This window comes from Lepidochelys kempii, chromosome 9 (assembly GCF_965140285.1).
Source record: "Lepidochelys kempii isolate rLepKem1 chromosome 9, rLepKem1.hap1, whole genome shotgun sequence".
NCBI lineage: Eukaryota > Metazoa > Chordata > Testudines > Cheloniidae > Lepidochelys > Lepidochelys kempii.
The window spans coordinates 28,735,534-28,759,948 of NC_136388.1; the positions used below are offsets into that span (position 1 = coordinate 28,735,534).

Below are 24,415 nucleotides of genomic sequence, written 5' to 3' on the forward strand. Positions count from 1 at the left end.
CTTCCCAAAGGGAAGAGGGTTATTTCATGTGAAAGAGGTATAACATTCCTTTTTTGACTTATAGGCTGTTGGAACACCATTACTCCCACACCAAAAGCAGGCTTTAGCTTGGATGGTTTCACGTGAGAACAGTAAGGAGTTGCCACTGTTTTGGGAAGAGAAAAATAATTTCTACTATAATACACTTACAAACTTCGCTGAAAAAGAACGACCAGAAAATGTACTTGGAGGAATACTGGCTGATGATATGGGATTGGTAACTATGTATAGTGCTTTAGTGTATTTGAATACAGTTTGACTTATCTCTGGAAAAATCATAAATTCTATCCTTTGCATTTTATCTAGGGTAAAACACTTGCAACAATTGCATTGATTCTTACCAACTTTCATGATGGCAAACCTCTTTCTGTTGAAAAGATTAAAAGCGATCAGTTGCATAAGGTGAGTGTTTTTTTTTTTTTTTTTTTTTATAAACGTATTTGATGGCACACACAATGACTAGGGTTTTGTGTGTGTGAAATAATTTCTTCTAGCAAGTAATCAAAAATCCTTACCTCTCTCAGGGTTCCTTACCAATCTGAACTCTGGGGTACAATTTGGGAACCCGCATGAAAAGCCCCCTAAGCTTATTCTTACCAGCTTAGGTTAAAACTTCCCCAAGACACAGATTTCTTTCTTGCCTTGGGATCGCTGCCACCACCAAGTGATTTAACCAGCAATCAGGGAAAGGACCACTTGGAGTCCTATTCCCCCAAGCCTATACACCCGCTTTTCTGGGGAGGCTTGAGAATAAAATCCTAACCAATTGGTTACAAAATGATCAAAGACCCAAACCCCTGGGTCTTGGAACAATGGAAAAATCAGTCAGGTTCTTAAAAAGAAGGATTTTATTTAAAGAGGAAAAAGGTAAAAGAATCTCCTCTATAAACTTAGGCTGGTAGTTAACCTTACAGATTAGCAGAAAATTCAGAGAGCATAGAGGAATCCCCTTTAGCCTTAGTTTCAAAGTTACAACAAAATAGGGATAAACCTCCCTCTAGCAAAGGGAAAATTCACAAGTTGAGAAAACAAAGATAAACTAATACTCCTTGCCTGGCTGTTACTTACAAGTTTGAAATATGAGAGACTTGTTTAGAAAGATTTGGAGAACATGGATTGATGTCCAGTCCCGAGAGCGAATGAACACAAAGAACCCAGAACAAAGCCCCTTCCTCCTCCTCTCCCCTCCCCCCCCCCCGCTTTGAAAGTCTCTTTTGTCCTCATTGGTTCCTTTGGTCAGGTGCCAACCAGGTTACTTGAGCTTCTTAATCCTTACAGTTCAGGAGGAATTTAGGCAACCCCTATGGTTATGGCAACCTCATATCATTTTTGTAGTTGATATGAGCTTTTTATGCTTCTAATATCCAGTAATACAAAGTAAGAAGCAGAATGGTATAATGTTACACCGCCAGGTCAGATATAATTAGAGGACTTAATTTAAATATATTCTGAAACAAAATAGTCTGTGTGTTTGAACTTTGAAATGATGTACTCCAGGGAAGAGTTAAACTTAGATCATGAAAACATACTTCATTCAAGTTCTATTGGGTTAATTCATATAAAATAGAATATAAAGGTCTATTTTTTAAATTTTTCCTTTTGTCGTGAATACACAAATAAGTACATTTTCTTCTAAGGACTTGCTTACATAATTCCCATGCATTGAAGAGACTATACCTAAAATATGAAGCAGAGCATCTGAATGTGGGGGGGAAACACCTCAGATTTATTTACTTTGTGGAACACCATCTTACCAAATAGTTTAAAAAAGGGGCGGGGGGGAGGGAGGATTGAAAAGGTCCTCTTGGATCATCTAATCCAACTGTCTGTTCTGCTGCACTCACTCCCTTTCCATAACTTTATTTAACTATGCAGTGGAAAGAGTAAGTACGAGCATTGTCTGATTATTTTATTGTAATCTGTACAGGAATTAGAATTTTTTTTTTTAAAAAAGAACCATGATTGCATCAAAATTACGTGGTAATACTTTGTGTTTGGGCTCAGAATAGTCTAAAAAGCTTAGTGGTTTATTTTCCTTCCAATATACCTGTGTAATTTAAAGTTTTCTTTCTGCCTGTCTACAGTTCCCTTTTGGTGTATCTGCTTTTTTTACTATATGAATGTGTTAAACTCCATAACTTTTTAAGCTTTTGATTAATGTATTATCACTATACCAATCTTTGGCATGCAAAAAAATAATTATCTGTTCAGATTAAACCCGTAACTACCATATTACACTATTAGTTGTTACTACATTACAGAATAAACTGTTGTTTTTCCTTAGGAATCTGTTGTCACTGGTGTGAAAAATGAAGGACATAAACTTTTGAAAGGTAACAGTAAAATTTAAACAACAAAATAGTACTTGAATTATGAATAATACATGCTAGCGCTAGATCTGTTAACTCAGTTGTATACAACAACACTAATATTATTAGAATAGCAATATGCAATTAGAATTAGAGTTGATTGGAAATTTCCCAAACAAACTGGAAAATGCCGGTTTATCAAACTTGAAATTGCTCACAAAAATGAGTAAAGTTTTGATGAACTTTTGCCACATCACAAGCAGGGTTCTGGCAGAGCCCAATGGAACCCTGTAAGCTTGCCTGGCAGGCTGTTGAGGATCCCCACCATGTGGGCTGCCCTGGGGTTTGCAAGGTCCATGGCTCTGGTCAGCCAGGGTTTCTAGGCTCCTAGGCAGCTAAGAGCCTGGAAGTCCTGACTCTAACTGGGTCTTGGGTCCTGGCTCTGCAGCACAGAGTCTGGAAGCCCTAAGAAACTGGGCTTTTGCCAGGGCTCTCAGCTGAGGTTCCCAGTTCTGCAGTAGGAAGCTGGGAAGCCATGAGAGCTCTCAGGATTATTACCACAGAACTAGGAGCCTGGAAGTCCTGGGTTGGGTTCTAAGGATCTGTAGCTCCAGGGTAACCCTGCCATGCATACTGCCTCAGGTCAGGGACCCCAGAGCCTTCAGACTCCAGGGGAGCCAGCTAACCCATGAGTTTGGAAGCCCTTGGGTTTCCGCCCCTTGGCGGTAAGTATGGTGTGGTTACCCTGGAGCCACAGATCCTGGTCACTCTGGCAGCTGCTGGATGAAATTGATATTCTTCTCAGTTTTACCTCTGCTGTAGTCCCAGAGAGCAAATTTTGTTTCAGAAACATCATTGTTTCCAAAAAACAATAGTTTTTTAGAATTTCCAGTTTGTGAGAAATATTGATAATTTTGGTTTCATTCCATACCAGATTTTGAAATGCCAAAATTTCTGATTAATCAAAAATCCTGAGTTTTGGCCAGGTCTGCTTACAATGGCAATTCTCTGAGAGTGTGAAAGGTCTTTACAAACTAGTTAAGCCTCTTAGTAGCTCTAGGAGAAGTAATAAAATACACATTTAAACTGAGGTATATGGAGGCCATCTGACTTGTCAAATTGAGTTGTTGTTTCCACTCTCTTCCCCACGATTGGTTTCAGAGTAACAGCCATGTTAGTCTGTATTCGCAAAAAGAAAAGGAGTACTTGTGGCACCTTAGAGACTAACCAATTTATTTGAGCATAAGCTTTCAGTGAACTACAGCTCACTTCATCGGATGCATACTGTGGAAACTGCAGAAGACAATATATACACAGAGACCATGAAACAATACCTCCTCCCACCCCACTCTCCTGCTGGTAATAGCTTATCTAAAGTGATCACTCTCCTTACAATGTGTATGATAATCAAATTGGGCCATTTCCAGCACAAATCTAGGCCCTCTCACCCTCCGCCCCCCCCCCCCCCCCCCACAAACTCACTCTCCTGCTGGTAATAGCCCATCCAAAGTGACCACTCTCTTTACAATGTGTATGATAATCAAGGTGGGCCATTTCCAGCACAAATCCAGGTTTTCTCACACCACCTCCCCCTTTTCCAAAAACCACACACACACTCTCACTCTCCTGCTGGTAATAGCTTATCCAAAGTGACCACTCTCCTTACAATGTGTATGAAAATCAAGGTGGGCCATTTCCAGCTTTGGATGGGCTGTTGCCAGCAGGAGAGTGAGTTTGTGTGTGTATGGGGGTGGGGGGGTGAGAGAACTTGGATTTGTGCTGGAAATGGCCCACCTTGATTTTCATACACATTGTAAGGAGAGTGGTCACTTTGGATTGGCTATTACCATCAGGAGAGTGAGTTTGTGTGTGTGTGTGGGTGGGGGGGGGTGAGAGGGCCTGGATTTGTGCTGGAAATGGCCCAACTTGATTATCATACACATTGTAAGGAGAGTGATCACTTTAGATAAGCTATTACCAGCAGGAGAGTGGGGTGTGGGGAGGTATTGTTTCATGGTCTCTGTGTATATAACGTCTTCTGCAGTTTCCACAGTATGCATCCGATGAAGTGAGCTGTAGCTCACGAAAACTTATGCTCAAATAAATTGGTTAGTCTCTCAGGTGCCACAAGTACTCCTTTTCTTTTTCCCCAAGTTTGTGAGGGTTTTTTAGTAATATAAAAGTGTAGCACCATTGCATTCATTTGGGTGAACTCATTATGAAAGGAAAGTTACTGAGTTGGAGAGAGTAAAAATTGCATACGGCACATGCTTTTTCCTCCCTATTTATTTTCTGCACCTTTTATTTGCTGGTATTTAATTGCACAAATTTGAGTACTATTTACACTTACACCAAAACTGCTTCTTCAAGTTCAGCTGCTTCAGTTTTCCTCCGCCAGGGCTGTCCTACTACATTTTATCTCTTGAATTCACTTTTGTGTATATTCTTCTTGGGAATTCTTAGTTTCTTTTTTTTCCAACAGATAAGATCTTCATCTTAAATAATTTTATTTACTTTTTTACTTATGGATCAGTTACAACATATCTCTCTGTTCCTGTTGACTTTAACTAGTTTTAGGTAACCCAGAAACTCAGATATCCCTAATTAATCAAGCCTGCAGCTAGAACAACGCTCATCTTGGAAGTGCTCTATCCTGACATAGCTTTGTTGGCACTGTCCTTGCTATCTGTATGGTATTTACATTAATTTTCTCCTTGTGTCTTGTAAGTTTTGTACTTGGGTCTACTACAATAATGTGGTAAGACTCAGTTTTATGCCTTGATCTTGCACACAAGTGTAAGATTTTATTATTATGTACTTTAATGTAAGGTAAAGGTCACTGTATCCCACCATAGAGGAAAGACTTTTTTCTGTTGTAACTCATTTCTAGTTATTTCTGCTCTCTAGCTCTTCATCAGCTCAATGTTGGTTTCATATTTCTCCATTTCACAATATCTGTTCTCCTCCTGGTGTAAACAGTGTTGTGGTCTGTTGGGACAAGTTGTTTTTCTCAAAGTGCGTTGTAGTTAAGTATGAACTTACATGATAGTCTGTACTGATGCTTACATTATTCTTAGACATTTAAATTATTGTTTATGATCTAAAAAATATTAAATAGTATCTAAATACAGGCCCATCCTTAATGTTGTTTTCTTTTTAAAGCTAACATTTAAAAAGGGTCATCTATTTCAGAAATGATTTTAAAATAAAAAGGGTCTAGAATAAACCCACAAAAGCCAATAAATGTATTAGAATACCTTTCAGGGTCTGATTAGAAAGCTAGTTTGTATCTTTAGCTTGGAAATCTAAGTCAAAGCTTTGTCAGCCAGAACCAGACTGTGGATACTAGGGTACAATTCAGATCAGTTGCAGGGCTGTGTCACCCCTGGCTTGGAACCCTGGGTGCCTTACAATGCCTTGCTGAAGTAGCTCCCACTTGGGCTGCTCACAAACAGCCTTCCAGCATGCAAGCTATTCCCTGAGTGTCCGGGTGTAACTGCAGCCTGCTAGTTACCCACTGGCTCTCACCAGCTTGGGATATACTGCAGGGGAACCTCAACACACTCCCAGTCCCTGATTTCCTGACAGAAACGTATGTCCTGTACTGGTCAGCCTTCTCCTGGACAGTATAAATATATTATGTCTGTTCTTCCTTTAAGGGAAAAATATGTCAGCTTATTATCTTAAATAGAGTTACCCAGACGCTTGGTTTCAACACACTGGATTAGATGAAACAGTAAAGCAACTTTATTAACTACAAAGAGATTTTAAGCTAGTACAAGTAATGAGGCATAAAAGTCAGAAATGGTTATTAAAAAAAAATCAAGATAGGCACTAATAAGTGTTCTAACAAAGTATATTAAATTCAAGCAAAATTTCTCAACACCTGCTTCCAGCAAGGCAACTGACCAAACTCTTCAGGTATGGACGCCCCTCAGATTCCAACGTCTTTTTTTCTTTGTCATCTTAGGTGCAATGTCAGAGACAGACGGAGAGAGAGTGGGAGTCTTGGGGTGTTTGCCCCTTCTTTTGAAAGTTTTAATCCCCGCCTCCCTCCTGAAAAAACTTTTCCAGCTGGGAACTAGGAGACAAAAAGTCTGTGTGGAAGGATGTTCCCTGCTGTTTTTTTTCCTACCTGTTTGAGCTTCCTTTGTTTTCCCTTCCTACTTGATGACTCTGTTTACTACTTAAATGCAAATTAAGGCAAACGTACTCCTTTGTTCAAGACAGGACTTTTTGACCACTTTGGTGGAACGTGAGTTTTGAACATCATACACAGTAGTTTTATAACTTCACATACAATGTTGCCACACGAATGTTATCAGGTCAATATTGACCAGCAAAGTATGAGTTTTCAAATATTTTACAAAAGCACACCTTCTACAAAGATTACTACAATAGTGTGTAGGGTGTGAATGCAGGGGCATTCACACAGGCCGTTAACACTTTTTGACTTCTTTTGTATGCAAATTTATCTGGGCAAGGTGGTGAGTGGTTGCTTTAATATGTCAGCATTTTAGATGGCTGGAAATATATTAGGAAGATCTTCATAGTATTTTTATCTCACATTTACAATCGTGACTCAAAGTGCCAGTTATGCTAATTTCACTCTGAGGAATTGAGAACATTATTTTTGATCTAAATCTGTACTAGTTTTATTCATCAAGTAACTTGGCTTTCAGGCAAAAAGACTGTATTTTCCTTTTCATAACTCTTTTCTCTTTTCTTTTCTCTCTTTTCCTGAAGAGACCAGCTGTAATGTGGAGCCCAGTATTTCTAATGTAAAGGAGAAGAGTGAAACTGTTCAGTCACAATGTTCTAGTTCCCGACCAAAAAGGTAATATCCTGAAACACACTTTTTCTCTTTTGTTGGCTTGCTACATGACATTTGAATAAAGTTAAAGTTATTAGCAAAAAACTAGAAGATGCAGTCCCTTTCAGGTTTTTACATCAGTTGGGTTGGAGTAGGGATGATCTTATCTAGGCGGTAAGTGTTTGGTGTCCTGTCCTCTGCCCATCATGAATTTTTTTTCTAAGTGACTCTTGCCTACATTCTAAATCAGTGATCTCAAACTCCAATCACCACAAGGGCCACATGAGGATTAGTACATTGGCCTGAGGGCCGCATCACTGACACCTTTTCATATAAAGATACAAAAGCCCCCTCCCTGCCCCCGGCTCTTGCCCCGCCCCACTCCACCCCTTCCATGAGGCCCCGCCCCACTCCACCCCTTCCCCAAATCCCCACCCCTGCCCCACCTCTTCTGCCTCCCCCCTGGAGCGCATGGCTCCCCACTCCTTCCCCTCCCTCCTGGAAAGCGCTAAGTGACACCAAACAGTTGTTTGGCGGTGAGAAGCGCCTGGAGGTAGGCAGAGGAGCAGGGATGCGACGCACTGGGGAGGAGGTGGGGCGACGGGTGAGGGGAGCTTGGCTGCCGCAGGAAATAACTGTGGTGGGGGGGCCCCATGGGGAGCTTGGCCTCGTGTTTGAGACGCCTGTTCTAAATTTTTATTATTCCTCTTGTCAGTATAATAGTATCAAAGGTGTTAACTGTAATCCATTCTTGTAGTAATGTTGTTTTGATACCCAGTCTTCAATTTTTTTTTTAAAGAATGTAAACAACAAGGTTAGATTGCTTTGCTTTTGTTTATCTGCCAGTGTCCGTAGCAGCAATATTCCTTTTGCTTTCCCAAGCTTCAGCTTATAGTTGTCAGAAATATGATGTAATGTATATAATAAGGCGGGAAGTATCAAAGACCATTAATTGAAATTGAACGATAGGCATGATAGCAGTGCCAGGTATCTACTTCACAATTAAAATTAATCAGTCTGTATTTATTGTTTAAAAAACTTGACATAAACTTCTGATGTCCTGCTAAATGTCAATAGTTTTTGTCAGTGTTTCATGTCTAGATCAGGGGTTCTCAAACTGTGAGTCGGGACCCGCATTTTAATGGGGTTGCCAAGACTGATGTTAGACTTGCTGGGGCCCAGGGCGGAGGCCAGAGCCCAAGCCCCACCGCCCCGGGCTGAAGCCTGAGCCCCACTGCCCAGGGCTAAGATTACATGCCCCTTGCCTAGGGAAGAAGCTCTTGGGCTTCAGCTTTGGCCCCCACCCCGTCACAGCAGAGTTAGGGCGGCGGGGCTCAGGTGGACTGAGTCTTTGGTCCCCTCCTCCCAGGATCTTGTAGTAATTTTTGTGGTTAGAAGGGGTCACAGTACAATGATGTCTGAGAACTGCTGCTTTAGATACATTGTTCTGTAGACAAAAGGGGCAGCTTTTGGCTTGATTTGAGTTTGAAACATACTAATATGTTCATGCCATTTCATCATGGCACAGATTGTTCTTTTTATTGGTTCGTGTAAAGATCTGTTTTGTTTTTTACATTTATGAGAAAATAGTCTGTTCACAGATTTTATTTTATTTTTTTTGCATATTGAAGTGCAACAATGAGCAGAGTACGTTTTGTTTTGTCCCCCTGCGCCCCTCCATCCTCCAAGGGAACTTTTCAAAGCACATTGGTCATATCTATTGCATGTTAGTCTGTGTGGCTAAAACATGCTCTTCAAGTTTTAATACTGGTTGTGAGGGGTTTTTGTTTTAATATTTTAGAGCTAAAGCTGAGAAACCCAAATATACAGTAAGCAGTGACTCAGAAGAATCTGAAGAGTGGCTACCACAACAAACAAGAAGTAAGTTATACTTAAATAATTGGGTTAAAATAGAATTAATTTCATTCAGTTTTTAAATAGTTGTTTTTCTTTTCAGGCAAATGTGAAAAAGATCTCCCAGCAACCAGAAAGAGAAGTAAAAGTATGTTTCTTTGGAGTATAAATCTTTCCGTACCAGAAATTTAAGTAGAAATTGTACACCAGAAGATACTTCAGACCAACTTTTTATCAAGAAAAGAATCTATATTAAAATGTTTCAGTAAAACTCCTGTGGACGTGTGTTTAATGCTGTGAGCATGTAACTCGGTTTAACCACCTATAAGAGTAAATTTATCAGTTAGAAGTAGAACCTTGAACTCTTATTTAAGAAAGGACTATTCAGCTAGCCTAGTGGTGATGCACTCCTTCCCTGGGCTTATGTTTTGTAACAGCTTTTCTGGCTGAAGAAGTAAGTAATGATGTGACAGGCTTTGAAGAGAATCCTTTCCTCCTTGGTAAAAGGGATGGGATGGTGGAAGGTGTAATGAGGAAACACGAGATGCTTTAGATTCTGACAAGGATGTAGTAGTATGTAAGCACAGAAATGGAAAAAGCACATTTGAAAGGCAAAGCTATTATACAAGATAAAATGCTTAGATGCTAATCTAAAAATACAAGAACATATGTTATCTGTCAGACTAAATACCTCTCATGGAAGAAAATCTGAAAGACTATAGGTACTCTGCATTGAGGGCTTGTTTACGCAAACACTTTGCAGCAACCTGTGATGTACATCTACCCTATGCTACCTTGCCTGGACTACGTGTCTGTGAGAACACAGCTGGCGGGCACTGAAAGTTCCCTAGTGCGCTTTGATCTATGCTGCTTTGAAACAAGAGCACACTAGGGAACTTTTAGTATTTGGCAGCAGGGTCCACATGGGCACTTAATGCATGGTAGGCTAGCAGAGGGTAGGTTTACACCCCAGCTTGATGTGTGCTGAGTGTTTGTGTAAACAAGTCTAAAGTACTTTATGTTTATGTGTACTCCTGAAGTGAAACTTGTGCTAAATCGTTTGTCCTAATGGCCGATAGATTCTGTCCCTTTGAGAGTTACTCCGTGTTAGTAGCTACCTGTAAAACAGTGAGAAAATCAGTTCATTTGGTTAATACTTAGTGTAACATAAATGTAATAAAAATATACTTACCCATGCACACATTTTTAAAATGTCTTGCATTTGGATGTGGTCTTTTGTCAGCAGCTTCTTGCGTTATTCAAGAAGACACAGGCTTTGCGTCTGCTCTTGCATCTCCATCCGCTCCATTAAAAAAGAAAGCAAAGAAAAAAGGTAATGAAGAAATAAACACAAGCCTTATGAATTTTTCTTTTCAAACTGAAATACTATACAGATGTTTTCTTATGTGAAGATTGCATTATTTTGATGGGGACCTCCGAAAGGACTTCAGGGAACTACTCACATTTTTTTAGCGTCGTATTTGTTATAATCTTTCAAAATAAAGGATTAAGGTAAATGATTATCCTGCTAAGTGTCACTTCTATTTTCTCAGGTACTGCAATTGTACAGTCTGTTAAGAAAAATGATTCTGAAGAGGGTCCCAGAACAACACTGATCATCTGTCCGCTCTCTGTCCTAAGCAACTGGATTGTAGGTTTTACATTATCATGTTAATTCTTTAATATGTTTTTACTCTTAATTATGACAATACAAATACATTGCTCCAGTAACATGTCATGTGACTAAAATTACTGCTTCTCCTAATTTTGAAATAAAGCAGTTGTTCAAAAAATAGATAATTTTTAGGACTGTTGATTAATTGCAGTTAACTCAAGTGACTTTTTTATCGCGATTAATTTTTTTGAGTTAATTGAGATTAATTGCTGTTTTAATCACACTGTTAAACAATAGAATACCAATTTAAATTTATTAAAATTTTTGGATGTTTTTCTACATTTTCAGATCTATTCATTCAATTACAACACAGAATACAATGTGAACAGTGCTCACTTTATAATGTTTTTATTACAAATATTTGCACTGTAAAAATGATAAAAAAAATAGTATTTTTCAATTCACCTCATATAAGTATCATTGTGCAATTTTTTATCATGAAAGTGCAATTTACAAATGTAGATTTTGTTTGTTACATAGCTGTACTCAAAAACAAAACAATGTAAAACTTTAGAGCCTACAAGTCCACTCAGTCCTACTTCTTGTGCAGCCAATCACTAAATGAAACAAGTTTGTTTACATTTTACTGGAGTTATGCTGCCCACTTCTTCTTTACAATGTCACCTGAAAGTGAGAACAAATGTTTGCATGGCACTTCAGTAACCAGCACTGCAAGATATTTATGTGCCAGATATGCTAAACATTGGTATGCTCCTTCATGCTTTGGCCACCATTCGAGAAGATGTGCTGCCATTCTGATGATGCTTGTTTTAAAAAAAACTGCATTAATTGAATTGGTGACTGAACTTAGGGGAGAATTGTATGTCTCTTGCTTTGTGTTTTACCCACTTTCTGCCACATATTTCGTGTTATAGCAGTCTCCGATGATGACCCAGCATGTTGTTCTTTTTAAGAACATTTTCACTGCTGATTTGACAAAACGCAAAGAAGGCACCAATGTGAGATTTCTAAAAATAGCTACAGCATTCAACCCAAGATTTAAGAATCTGAAGCGCCTTTCAAAATCTGAGAGGAACGGGCTGTGGAGCATGCTTTCAGAAGTCATAAAACAGCAACCCAAACCACCAAAAAATAAAATCAGCCTTCTGCTGGTGACATCTGACTCGGATGATGAAAATAAACATGTGTTGGTCTGCACTGCGTTGGATCATTATCGAGCAGAACCCATCATCAGCATGGATCCATGTCCTCTGGAATGGTGGTTGAAGCATGAAGGGACATATGAATCTTTAGCACATTTGGCATGTAAATATCTTGCAAGGTCGGCTACAACAGTGCCATGCGAATGCATGTTCTCACTTTCAGATGACTTTGTAAACAAGAAGCAAGCAGCATTATCTCCTGCAAATGTAAACAAACTTGTTTGTCTGAGCGATTGGCTGAACCAGAAGTAGGACTGAGTAGACCTGTAGGCTCTAAAGTTTGACATTGTTTATTTTTGAATGCAGATATTTTTTGTACATAACTCTACATTTGTAAGTTCAACTTTGATGATAAAGAGATTGCACTACAGTATTTGTATTGTCAATTGAAAAATACTGTTTCTTTTATTTTTACAGTGCAAATATTTATAGTAAATATAAAGTGAGCCCTGTACACTTCCCTTTGTTGTAATTGAAATCAATATATTTGAAAATGTGGAAAACATCCAAAAATATTTATATAAATGGTATTCTATTATTGTTTAACAGGGTGATTTAATTGCGATTATTTTTTTAAATCACTTGACAGCCCTAGTAATTTTTGATACTAGAACAAATTGAAGTGACATCATAGAGCCATGAGACTGAATGGCTTTTATTCACTGATGCATGTGATTTATTTCATGTCCATTAAAGAGCTATGAATACTGGTCACCCTGTGAGGGGAGTCATTACTGAGCAAATGGGTTCCACACCGGTTCACATTTCCACCCTCCTTTTTTATTGCAGGAGAGTTGTTCATTGTTTGTAAACATGTTAAAGGGATAGTCAGCTTAAAAATCACATGTCTCTGCTGAAGCTTTATGCTAACGGATTTTACAACACAGAGATAATTAAAATTGAAAAGAGATGAGAGAAAATACTTTTGCTTTTTCAGTTTTTTTCTTGGCCTGTTAATTTTTTTTTTTTTTTTTTTGGTAAAACTACAAAATTGGACTCTGGACTTTAGCATCTGAAACTACTGTTTTCATTTCATTGTTTGAAACTGACAAATTCGCAGATAGTTTTGAATCAACTGAAACTGCAATTTTGGGGGGGAATAAACTATTCATCTGAAAAATCTTGCCTATCTCTAGCTATAATTCCTTCTCTAGAGTCTGGTGATTCATGAAGATGCTGGAATAAAATTACGAGAAGAAATGCTGCCTAATACTTACTCAGTAATGGAGAAACTTGCAGAAAACTCTACAAATGAAGCTTTGTGTGGAGAACTGATTGAGGGAGATTAAATTACTCCCTCCATATATTATATTTGTGTCCTAGAACTGTGATACTTTTTATTGAAATCGGTTTCTTTAGACTTTACCCCTCCTTTTTGTCAGCAGCTCAAATTCTGCAACATGGTGCCAGTGCTGGAGAGCGACAAAGGCGAAACACTTTAGAAACAAAAATGAAAGTGACAAGTGAAGATTAGCTGTTTTATTTAAAAGAAGTGCAAAAATTTAAACACTAATGATGAAAAGTAGATCTTGAAAAAATGCTAGTAATTTTCAACCAGTCACTTTTTCATTTATTTTTTCTTATTTATTCAGAAATGCCATTGTAGCTTTATTTTACATGTGTAAAAAATGGTCTCCTCCCTCTGTCCCTCCCCTCAATTCCATTGCAGTACAATTACTTGTGATTGATTATACAGCTTTGCTTTGTTTTTGGCTCTGTTTTTGCTGTAACTAAGTTGGCTGCTTCAGTTCCCTCTGCCTCTCTTATCCTAAAACAATTGACTTTTGTTATGTCTGTCCTATGTTCCACCATTGGTAGTTGCAGTATGCCACAGAGTCGGAACAGAATCTACAGTTGTTTTGTAAGCCATCCTTAAGGAATATAGTTATGTGGCAACATTTGGTTAATTGCAGTTTCTGTTAATGACTTTTCTTTTCAGGACCAGTTTGAACAACATATCAGATCAGATGTTCGTTTGAATATATATGTTTATTATGGTCCTGACCGCAGCAAAGACCCAGCATTTATTTCAAAACAAGACATAGTACTAACAACCTACAACATTTTAGCCAGCGATTATGGAGTAAGTAAAATACTAAATATCTTTATAGCAACTTTTTGTATCAGATGATAAAAAACCAAACAAACCCAAAATGGCCATTTATGGAGAGTGGGAGGCTTTCTTTGAATGTGTATATTGTATTAAGTGCTTAGTAGACATTTCTTTGATTTTTAGCAATTAAATTCCCCACAGATTCTGACTGCATTGGGTTTGATCTAGCCTGGGGCTGAGCAGGGTTTACCCTACAATTTCAGTTCTGGGTAGCAGTGGGCTGTGCTGGATCTGAGCACCTGAACTGAGCAGGGAGAGTGTATCTTTTAGTGCTCAGTGCCCTGGCAGCATGGAGGAGGAAGCTATCTGATTCATTTGCAGAGGGGGACAAGAGTCAGACCTGAGTGGAGAGCAGGTTAGGATAGGCAACTGGAGGGAAGGCAAAAACTGGGACTTGGGGTGGGGTGGGCAATTGGTAATTTGGGACTAGCTGTGCCAGGATACTGGGACTAGGAGTAGAGGGGGCAGATGGGCTGAGAGGCAGCAGATAGAGGTGTGGGTAGAGACTGAGATTGGATGAAGAGCTTGAGGGAGAGACTGGGACTTAGAACCAATGGGGGAGGAGATAAGATGGGAGGGAAGACTGATAAGGAACTTGGGTGCAAAGGTAGAACAAGGACTGGTTGGGAAAAGAGACCTGAGACAAAGAGCTGGGGAGATGCGGGACACTAAAACTGAATGAGAATCCCTGGAGGCCAGTCAGGATGGGGAATGTGGAGGGAGGGGCAGATGGATTCTGGGATAGAAAAGAGGCAGAGGATCGTGTGAGCAAGGAGACTGGAGATAGGAAGCTAGGGGATGGATGGGAATTAGGGTTGGGCAGGGGGAATGAAAGTGCGGGAGGGGAATAACCGACGTGGAATCCTGAGGGGTGAGGCAAGGATTTTCTGGGCAAGGGAACTGGGATTGGGTAGACAAGGAGAATGGGACTGGGACAAGGAGCCATGATGGAAAAGACACAGGACTGAGACCGGGCAGAAGAGGTTGAATTTGAAGGGTGGCGGTGGGGGAGGGAAGGGAATTTGGTAGAAGTGTTTGTGTTCACTATATAGTGTACTCCCCTCCAAAGCCTGGAATGGAACCCAAGATTCCCGAGTCTCACCTTTCCTCTGATGTCAGCAAAAAATCTGTGAAACCCTCTGGCAAAATGTCCCATCCCCTTCTATTGCTGATCCACACTAAGGATGACCACGTACTACTGCTATTAGTTACTCTGTTAGCTCAATTTGGAGAGCTCTCTGCAGTGGATCTAAATGTTCCAACCCTGTCTGCTGCTTAATTTTACACAGCCATGGCACTTCAGTAAAGCTTTTTGAATTGCATAGTGAGGGCCCTACCAAATTCACAGTCCATTTTGGTCAATTTCATGGTCATAGGATTTCAAAAGTAATAAATTTCATAATGTCATCTATTTTTAAATCTGAAATTTCACGATGTTGTAATTGTAGGGGGTCCTTTCCTAAAAAGGAGTTGTGGAGGGGGTTACAGGGTTATTGTGTGTGGGGTGGGGGAGAGAGGGGGGAAGAGGGTGTTTGATACTGCTACCCTTATTTCTGGGTTGGTGCTGGCCGCACCGCTGCCTTCAGAGATGGGCAGGTGGAGAGCGGTGGCTGCTGGCTGGGATCACAGCTTTGAAGGCAGGACTGTTGCCAGCGGCAGCACATAAGTAAGGATGGCATGGGATTGGAACTGCACTGTTGCTGGTGGGGCACTGCCTTCAGAGCTGAGTGCCGGCTCTGAAGGTAGCACAGCAGTAAGGGTGGCAATACCACAACCTCCCTAAAATAACCTTGCAACCCTCCTGCAACTCTCTTTTGGATCAGGACCCCCAATTTGAGAAATGCTGGTCTCCCCCATGAAATCTATATAGGGTAAAGCACACAAAAGACCACGTTTTACAGTCCGTGATTAGTTTTTCATAGCCTTGAATTTGGTAGGGCCCTATGCATAATCTATGAAAGTATGTAAAAACTGATTATTTTTGAGGGATATATTGATTTCCTGAATAAGGATAGCCATTATATGTGAATTCATGCATTTGGCTAGCTTTGTTTTCATACAAATCTCGGTCCTTTTTAAATATCTGGGTATCAGATCTTTCAAATGGTCCCTCCTATTTAATTTAGCATCAGTAAGCCCCCTTCCCGCTCCTCTGTTTTCTGATCTGGCTTCCATGACTTCACTCTGGTCACCCTTTTGCATCCTCTTAGTCCCAGGCACATGATGTACGTTTCCAGGGATTCTTTAAATCCAAGAGTGGGTTCCTCACATTCCTCGTTTTACTATTCTTTGATGAGTAAGCAAGATAAAAATGAATATATTTTCTACTATTACTAATCTGTTTTAATAAATCTACCTTACTTGTGCTATATATGTGTTAGATCTATGACTTGCTATATCATAGTTTCAAAAAGATCTATTTTGATTTGAGTTACAGGATCAAAAATAAAATTGTATTTCAGAGCAGAGGTGATAGTCTGTTACACAGATTAAAGTGGCTGAGAGTGGTGTTGGATGAGGGGCACACTATTCGAAACCCAAATGCTCAGCAAACTAAAGCTGCATTAAATCTGGAGGCACAGAGAAGATGGATACTGACAGGTGAAATATTTTACCCCACAGTAATCGCAGTGTTAACCTTTATTTTTGTACTACAGTGACCCTACATTTTTAAAGAAATGTTTTCATTTTGGTTTTATCCAGAAAACATAACGTTTATTTTGGCTGCTGGGCTCTAAATTCAGACTTATTTTGGAATGTTCTTAAATTAATCTTAGTTCAGAAAGAAGATCTTAAAACGGTTTTGAAAAAGTAACGTCAGAGTTTTTCGTAAGTCCTCAGTAGCAAATTAGAAGTCCATAGAAAGTTGCTGCTGCTGCTATCATCTTTATAAAACTTGATGAGAATGCAACCAAATTGAACTATTTAAAATAATGCTATTATCCCAACTTCATTTTATATGATCAGCAAAGAAGGAAGGGACTGGCTCACCAACCAACATGTTCAATTTCCTTGAAACCCAGATTTTTTGTTCACCTAGTCCTTGATTCAGGCCAACACATAGCAGGTGTTTGACTTAAATCAATGGCACTTAATCACCTGCTTAAGTGTTGGCCTGAGTAGGGATGCTTTCCTGAACTGGGGCCTAAGTGAACTGCAAACCATCTACAACAACCTGCAAACATGTGCTGTCTAAGGAATAATGCCCCAAAGGCATGTATTATGAATAGAGCTGGGTGAATAATGGATTTTTTTCCATTTGTTGTCAATTCTGAAAAACTGAACAAAATTTCTGCCTGTTTCTCTAAAGTGGAACTATATGGCAAAACTAATACATTTTAAAATATGCAGTTGAGATAGCTGCAGAAAGACTCCCCTGAAAAAGTGTATGCTAGTGTAATGGTGCCTTGTTTGTGAAGACTAGTACTTTGTTTCATATCGTGGATCTGTGACTCAATCTGAAGGAAAAAAAAAAATTTCTGTGTTCTGGGTTTTAAAACCTTGATCTATATATTTGTGGAGGGGTGGACTACTTTTAATCAAATTTATATTTTTGGTTCTTAAGGTTTTCCAGATTCTTTTTCTTATTTTAGGTACTCCTATCCAGAATTCCTTAAAGGATTTGTGGTCTCTTCTCTCCTTTTTAAAACTGAAACCTTTTACTGATAGAGAGTGGTGGCACAGAACAATCCAGCGCCCTGTCATGCTGGGAGACCAAGGGGGACTGAGGTATGAAGAGCTTGTAAAATGTTTGTGGATAATAAATCTGATATTTGATTGCCAGTGCGTCATGACAAACTTATGCATTTGTACTTTGTTTAAACATAATGTATATTTTTGGTTTTAAATGCAATATATTGTATATAACTTAATTTTAGTGCAGTGTAGCATACTATCAAGCTTAGATTTTATGCAAAAGAATCAGTTATATAGTAAACTGAATAAAAAACTGTTAGTAATTTGTGTTAGTGTATTAAAGACTGGTTCATGTGTCTTTTCTAGGCGTTTACAGTCCCTAATTAAAAACATCACCCTTAGGAGAACGAAAACAAGCAAAATTAAAGGAAAGCCTGTTTTGGAGTTACCAGAACGTAAGGTATTTATTCAGCATGTTACGCTTACAGAGGAAGAGAGAAAAATCTATCAGTCTGTGAAGAACGAAGGCCAAGCTGCTATTAGCAGGTAGATAGAAAGAAGATAAATTGTGCAGTTGCTATTAGAGTTGTCAGTTTTCTTTGTAGTCTGACTTCTGAAAACTACTGGTCCAGATATTTCAAGCATATTAGCTGTAATAGCAGAATCATAGAATCATAGAATCATAGAATATCAGGGTTGGAAGGGACCCCAGAAGGTCATCTAGTCCAACCCCCTGCTCAAAGCAGGACCAATTCCCAGTTAAATCATCCCAGCCAGGGCTTTGTCAAGCCTGACCTTAAAAACCTCTAAGGAAGGAGATTCTACCACCTCCCTAGGTAACGCATTCCAGTGTTTCACCACCCTCTTAGTGAAAAAGTTTTTCCTAATATCCAATCTAAACCTCCCCCACTGCAACTTGAATGTATCTAAAATATGCCAAACTCTTTCTCTCTCCCTTCCCCCCCCCCCACTTTTCACTCTTAGTGTGCCCTGAATTAATAACTGCAAATGACGGTAACATCTGTTCAATTGTCAGCATGAAGAAGAAAATGAAGAATGGTCTAGCATATGTCATAAATGAGCCTAACTGTCTTTGAGAGAAGCAAATAATACAAAATACACTAACAGTAGTCTTAAAAATAATTCTTTAGCACTTGAAAAACTTGTTTCTGTAGAACATCACATATATTCTCATACACTATTTCTGAAAAAAGTAGAACTTAAATGTAAATGAGTCTTAGGAGCTAGTTACTGATATATGATGGTATATGGAACTTCCTACTTTGACCTGTATGGTAAGTGCATATATATAGCTTAGTAAGTTTAGATAACCTTGAAGGATTTTCAGTTTTGCTTTTGCATTTCACAGCTTTAACAAAACTGAGGTCAAAGAAACTGTGGCGCGCACACCTTACCCAGAGCAGTAATTTTTTCAAAGCATTGCACAAGGTTTCAGTCACATAGTTTATATTAGCTGGAGGCCCACTTACTTCAATGAAGTTACACTAGTATGGGTGAGTGGAGAACCAGGGCCAATGTAAAATAGGTGACTAAAAATTCATATACCTCTTTGAAAATCTACACAACAAAAAGTTTTTATAACTGAGAATGTTCAGACATCCAGATGTCCCCGGTTTCTGTGAGTTAAAGTGCAGAGTGTAATTGGCTGCAATTCCATTAAAGTCTGGGTCAGATTCAGGGATAACACTAATGTTCAGGACACCACTGTTTAGATAAATGGCAGTGCTCCAGTTTTGTCATTCGGGTATGTATGCATTTAAAAATAAAACAAAACACATGAAAGGGCGTGTTTTGCATAAAAAACAGGTAAAAGGTGACTGTAAGAATAGGACATGGTTTAGATTGCTGAACTTGACCCATCAGACCATGTATTTAGGGTATAATGTTTTTCACACTATAATATTAAAATTGTTCTTCAGGTATTTTAATGAAGGAACTGTTCTGGCACATTATGCAGATGTCCTTGGTGTCTTGCTCAGATTGAGGCAGCTGTGTTGTCATCCTCATCTTTGCACAAATACATCGTCTTCCAGTTGTCAAATAGGTGAGTAGATGTACTTTCCGTGTATTATTCTAAAAACTATAACAGCATTTTAGTTCAAGTCCCAAGAATAGAAATGTTATTGGTAGACTTTTTACCTGCTGTATTATGGACAAAAACAATTAGTCTTTAATTGGGTATATTAATGTGTTTTACCTACAGTATTTGGAATTTTAGATTGATCTTTAAAACATCCCCCCACCTACCCGCGCCCCTTAACTTACAGTCATCTATGCTAGTCTTCATATCCCACCAAAGGCAAGCCATAAAAAAACCCAAAATATCTAGCTGAGTCATTCATCAACCCATCTACAGTTCACTCATTGGTTCACATTGTCATCCTTTAATATCTCATTCCAATATCTTTTTCTTAAACAACCATTCTGAGTGTTCAAATTTTGATGTATTTTAATCATGAATATAGGGTTAGGGTGGCTTTTATAAATTGTACTGTAGTTCCATACATGATTTTGTATAAGTGTGTAAATAAATGAGGTATGTGGTCTCTGTAAATGGTGGCTGTGAGATTGTTTTTGTTTTTTTCTGTAATGCTTATGAAAATTTGGGAATGGGTGATCTGTCATTCTAAATTTGATATCAGTTCTGTAATTGCTATGTAAAGTCCGCATATGCATGCACTAGTGAATTTTATATTTGTGGACTGAGTTAAAACTACATGTTGATTTGAAGGATGAAAATGGACCTATGTATATTATGAGTGGAGGAATGAGGAGTGGCATGTAGATGGGAGGAGGGTGTTGAATGTCTTAACTGCAATTTTTTTGTTTTAATGAATTTGGATGTACAGTCTAGCAAACTTAACTTTTAAGGTACATGTTTTGGTTTTTATGGTGGGGGAAATTACCAGGGTTTAATGAGTATATACCAGTGTTGACCGTCTTCTTTTTAATACATGTGATTAGCTATTTGGTATTAATACGTATTCTCCCCTGTAAGCCCTTTGCAAAGCCCTGGTGTTTCCCATGACCTCCTTTCCTTCCCCTGCCCCTATGCCTTGTTCCCTGTCCTGACCTACTCCTCCCCAGTACCCTTCACAGCCTAAATTGCCCCCGGTAGCCTTGCTCCCACCATGTTGTCCACCTTTCCTACTATATTCTGCTTTTAATGTAGATCTATCAACACTAGTACACATTTAAAAGCTGAATATGTCTGACAAGTACATGTGGGGGAAGCAGAGCAGTATGGGAGGTCATGGAGGCGAAAAACAGGGAGGAGATGATACTCTCCTCCCTGATTCTGACAGCTCTGCTGTTACAGACCTCAGTCAAGCTCTTGACTGGTGAATTGCAGGAGGGTTATCAGAGGACGGCTGTGCTCTGCTGAGCCTTAGAAAGTTTATTAATGTCTTGGGCTCACTTCTCCCCTTCTGAGGACAAAAGGATGAGTGAGGCATTGGGGGACAGCCCTGCAGCTTTATCAGAAGGAGAAACTGCCTCTGTAGTGGAGTTGCAAGCTATGGGTTTTTCTTTCCTCATGATTCTTTGCCATTATAGGGGCTATGGCAGGGTGGGGGGAAGGGTGAGAGTTGAAGGCCAAGTTTTTGGAATCCAAGAGTGTGCAGCTCCACTGCAGAGGCAGATGCCCCTGTAACTTCAGAAAATGGAAAGTAGCTGCTGGATCTGAGTAGGTCCATTGACTGCATTTAGCACAGTCCAGTTGAGATATCCTGAATATAAGGAATAACTTCTGATGCCCAGTTCTAAAATTTCAAAATGATCATATATCTAAGATGTCATCAGGATCAGTATGAAGTTTAGAGCTTCTGGAAACAAAGAAATTTGAGAAAATGGGGCAAAACTTCAAAGAGCATTTTAAAATGTTGCTAAACATTATTCCTAAAAAAAAAAAAATTCATAGGACATACATTTTCCATGTAGAGTTTTACTGTGCTAAATTTGGACGCTACATTCAATTAGTGTGAAACAGTTGGATTAGTTCCTCCTTTTAAGCAGAAATCACAGTGCAATCCCAACTACAGAGTAGCTACCAATATCTCCATAATAGAATCACTGTCCAAAACTGTTGTTGCATAAACATTGCTCTCTTCCCCTCATTCACTGAGCACGTTGCACCCTGTACTGATCAGTGTGCCCTTAGTCAGTTAGGGTTTCTTGAGCTTAGTCTGAGTGACTCAAATTGAATATTCATAAAAATGTTTTTAGATAGTAATACAGAATTAGTCTTGATTCTGCCATATTTAAGTGTGTTTATAAATTTTGGGCCAGATCCTCACCTGGTGTAAATCAACATGGTTCTGTTGAATTTAATGGAACTATGCTGATGATCTGGCCCCATGTGTAAAATCTTTTTTTGTTTTTGTTTTACAAAACTTTGTTTTCTATATATATTAGGTTATAATACTCCTGAAGAATTACGTGAGAAGTTAGTAAATAAAATGAAGTTGGTTCTCAGCTCTGGCTCAGATGAAGAATGTGCAATTTGCTTGGATTCTCTGAACCTTCCTGTGATAACACACTGCGCACATGTGTTTTGTAAACCATGCATTTGTGAAGTCATCCAAAGTGAACAGGTTAGCTATTTTGTTGTTGCATTTAATCGTAGTGACTAATCCCAAAGCAACAAAGATTGAATCTGGACCAGAGCGGAGGTAACGTTGCGTTCCAGATGACATATCATAATCCTATTAATAAACAGAGTAGCTTTAAGGCTGAAGAATATACTGATGTATGCTAAGCCTACTGGAACAGCCCAAGGCCCAAATTTTGTCTTTGGATTTGCACCCGCATATCCCATAAACTTTAATGAGAGCCTCGCAACTGTTTCCGGTGCAGATTTTACCAGTCATTGTTCACTTTTTCTCACGATAAAATGGGATTAATCTTTTGAGATTACTGCTGTGCTTTACCAGGTCACTCCTTTTTAGTCTTGGAAATGAATATGAGAGCATCATGTATAGTGCTGTGTACCTCCACAGGACTATCACTGTGGGTATGCTGCATGCATACTTTTTTCAAGCCTTTGGCTAGCATGTTCTCCATCTGCATTTAAAAGAAATCAAAATTACTTTGTTTGAAGATGACCAATTAATAGTGAATCTAAAAAGTAAGGTGTGTGGTTTTTTGTTTGTTGTTTTTTTTTTCCCCAGTGAGGACAAAAACACCTTTCAATTAAACTGTTTAACAGCAGTTATTTAACTGGAACTTAAAAAGAAATATTCAATAACTGAAGCAGTCAGTAGCATCATATAGGAGACTCTAATGAAAACTGATCCTTTTTAGCAGTTCTGTTTGTAATCTGTTCAAGTGAGTAAAAAAGATAATTTGGAAGCCCCAGCAGTCTTGTAATTTCCCCTGCATCATGCAGACCCACCAACCCCTTTGTATGCCAGCTGACATCTGTTCAAACTGCATACATATGCACTGAGTGTACTCTCTAGATTTGTCACCAGAGGTCAGTGCTAACCATTTTATAATAGTTCACTCTGAGGTTACCTACATTATATTGGGATTGGTGAAGCAATTGTCTATCCCCATAGTAAACTGAGTGGAAGGTTGGTGAATGATAGAATAAGATAGTGAAAACTAAGAGAGGAAAGGTAGGTTAGGTAATTTTTTTTTTTTTTTTAATTGGACCAATTTCTGTTGGTGGAAGGGACAGTTCTCAAGCTACACAGAGATCTTTCTCATGTCTTGAAGGCAACCACTGTATCTGAGCTAAATACAAGGTGTGACAGATAAGTCGCTGTTAAGTGCATGATTTTTAATGTTGAGCTGACTTATGAATTTAAGTTCCCAGGCTTGTTTTTTGAAGGGATTATGCAGGTTTCCGTTGAGAAAGGGGACAGAGAGGTCAGATTTGAGGTGATTGTTTGTGAAAAGTGTTCAGCCAGGAATGATTTGGTGTTCTTGTCTTTTAAATTTTTCGGTGTGAGTTCATTCAAGAGCATACTGATTGTCCATTTTCAACTCTTGGTGTTTGGGGCATTTGGTGCACTGGATGAGGTACACTACATGTTGCATTAGGCATGTGTAAGACCTATTCATCTTGACAGGTGTGTTTGTCAGGGGTATTTGATCACTTTAGCTGTGGAGATATGTCTGCATGTTTTGCATCTGTTTAGCCCTGCTTTGAGTTGGCTGTATCCTGGCCTCTGAGGAGCTTGCTTCTGATGATGAGCTTGCTGAGGTTGGATGGTGTTTGAAGGCCAGAAGAGGGTGTTTAGTAAAGATTTATTTCCTTGTATGGTCCCCATCAGGTATAGGTTGTAATTGTTTAATGATACCCTGTATGGGTTCCAGTATGGGGATGGTAGGTGACAACTAAGGGTGTGCTGTCCATGGGTTTGTTGTTTTCTGTGCTGCAGAAAGTTCTGGGGTATTTGGGTGGTCTGTTCCAGGATGTGATTTGTCAAATGAATTCACATAGAAAAATGATAAAAGACAAAAACACCATATCACCTGTGGATGAACACTTGTCATAAAGCGATCACTCCATATCTGACCTCTTGGTCCCAGTCCTCAAAAGAAACCTACATAATGCCGTCTCAAGACAAGCCTGGGAACTTAAATTCATAACTCTGCTGGACATTAAAAACGGGCACTGATTTTTATGGCTTACTACGGGAAATTGTCACACACCCTCTTGCTTGCTAATCCTTAATTGTCCACTTCATTTTAAGTGGTCTCCTGCAGCATGTGTTGAACCTCCTATGCTTAACCCACCTTGTATTTAGCTCAGACTGGTTACTTTCTGGTTATTTTCTCCAGACC

General features: G+C 39.1%; 1 protein-coding gene across 4 annotated transcripts in view; it reads left to right on the plus strand.

The window, feature by feature from the left end:
- Positions 1-24,415, plus strand: part of HLTF (helicase like transcription factor) — a 48,299-nt gene that overhangs the window by 10,708 nt on the left and 13,176 nt on the right. For 3 of the 4 annotated variants that reach the window (XM_073359718.2, XM_073359722.1, XM_073359721.2), the window contains exons 7-20: positions 65-256; positions 346-441; positions 2,324-2,372; positions 7,095-7,185; positions 8,963-9,042; positions 9,119-9,163; positions 10,259-10,348; positions 10,569-10,666; positions 13,793-13,936; positions 16,429-16,567; positions 17,560-17,695; positions 17,969-18,148; positions 19,543-19,667; positions 22,037-22,215. In XM_073359718.2, coding sequence (XP_073215819.1) covers positions 65-256; positions 346-441; positions 2,324-2,372; positions 7,095-7,185; positions 8,963-9,042; positions 9,119-9,163; positions 10,259-10,348; positions 10,569-10,666; positions 13,793-13,936; positions 16,429-16,567; positions 17,560-17,695; positions 17,969-18,148; positions 19,543-19,667; positions 22,037-22,215 — 1,644 coding nt within the window. The remainder of the gene's footprint in view (positions 1-64; positions 257-345; positions 442-2,323; positions 2,373-7,094; positions 7,186-8,962; positions 9,043-9,118; positions 9,164-10,258; positions 10,349-10,568; positions 10,667-13,792; positions 13,937-16,428; positions 16,568-17,559; positions 17,696-17,968; positions 18,149-19,542; positions 19,668-22,036; positions 22,216-24,415) is intronic. The other variant, XM_073359719.2, reaches the window with a different exon arrangement.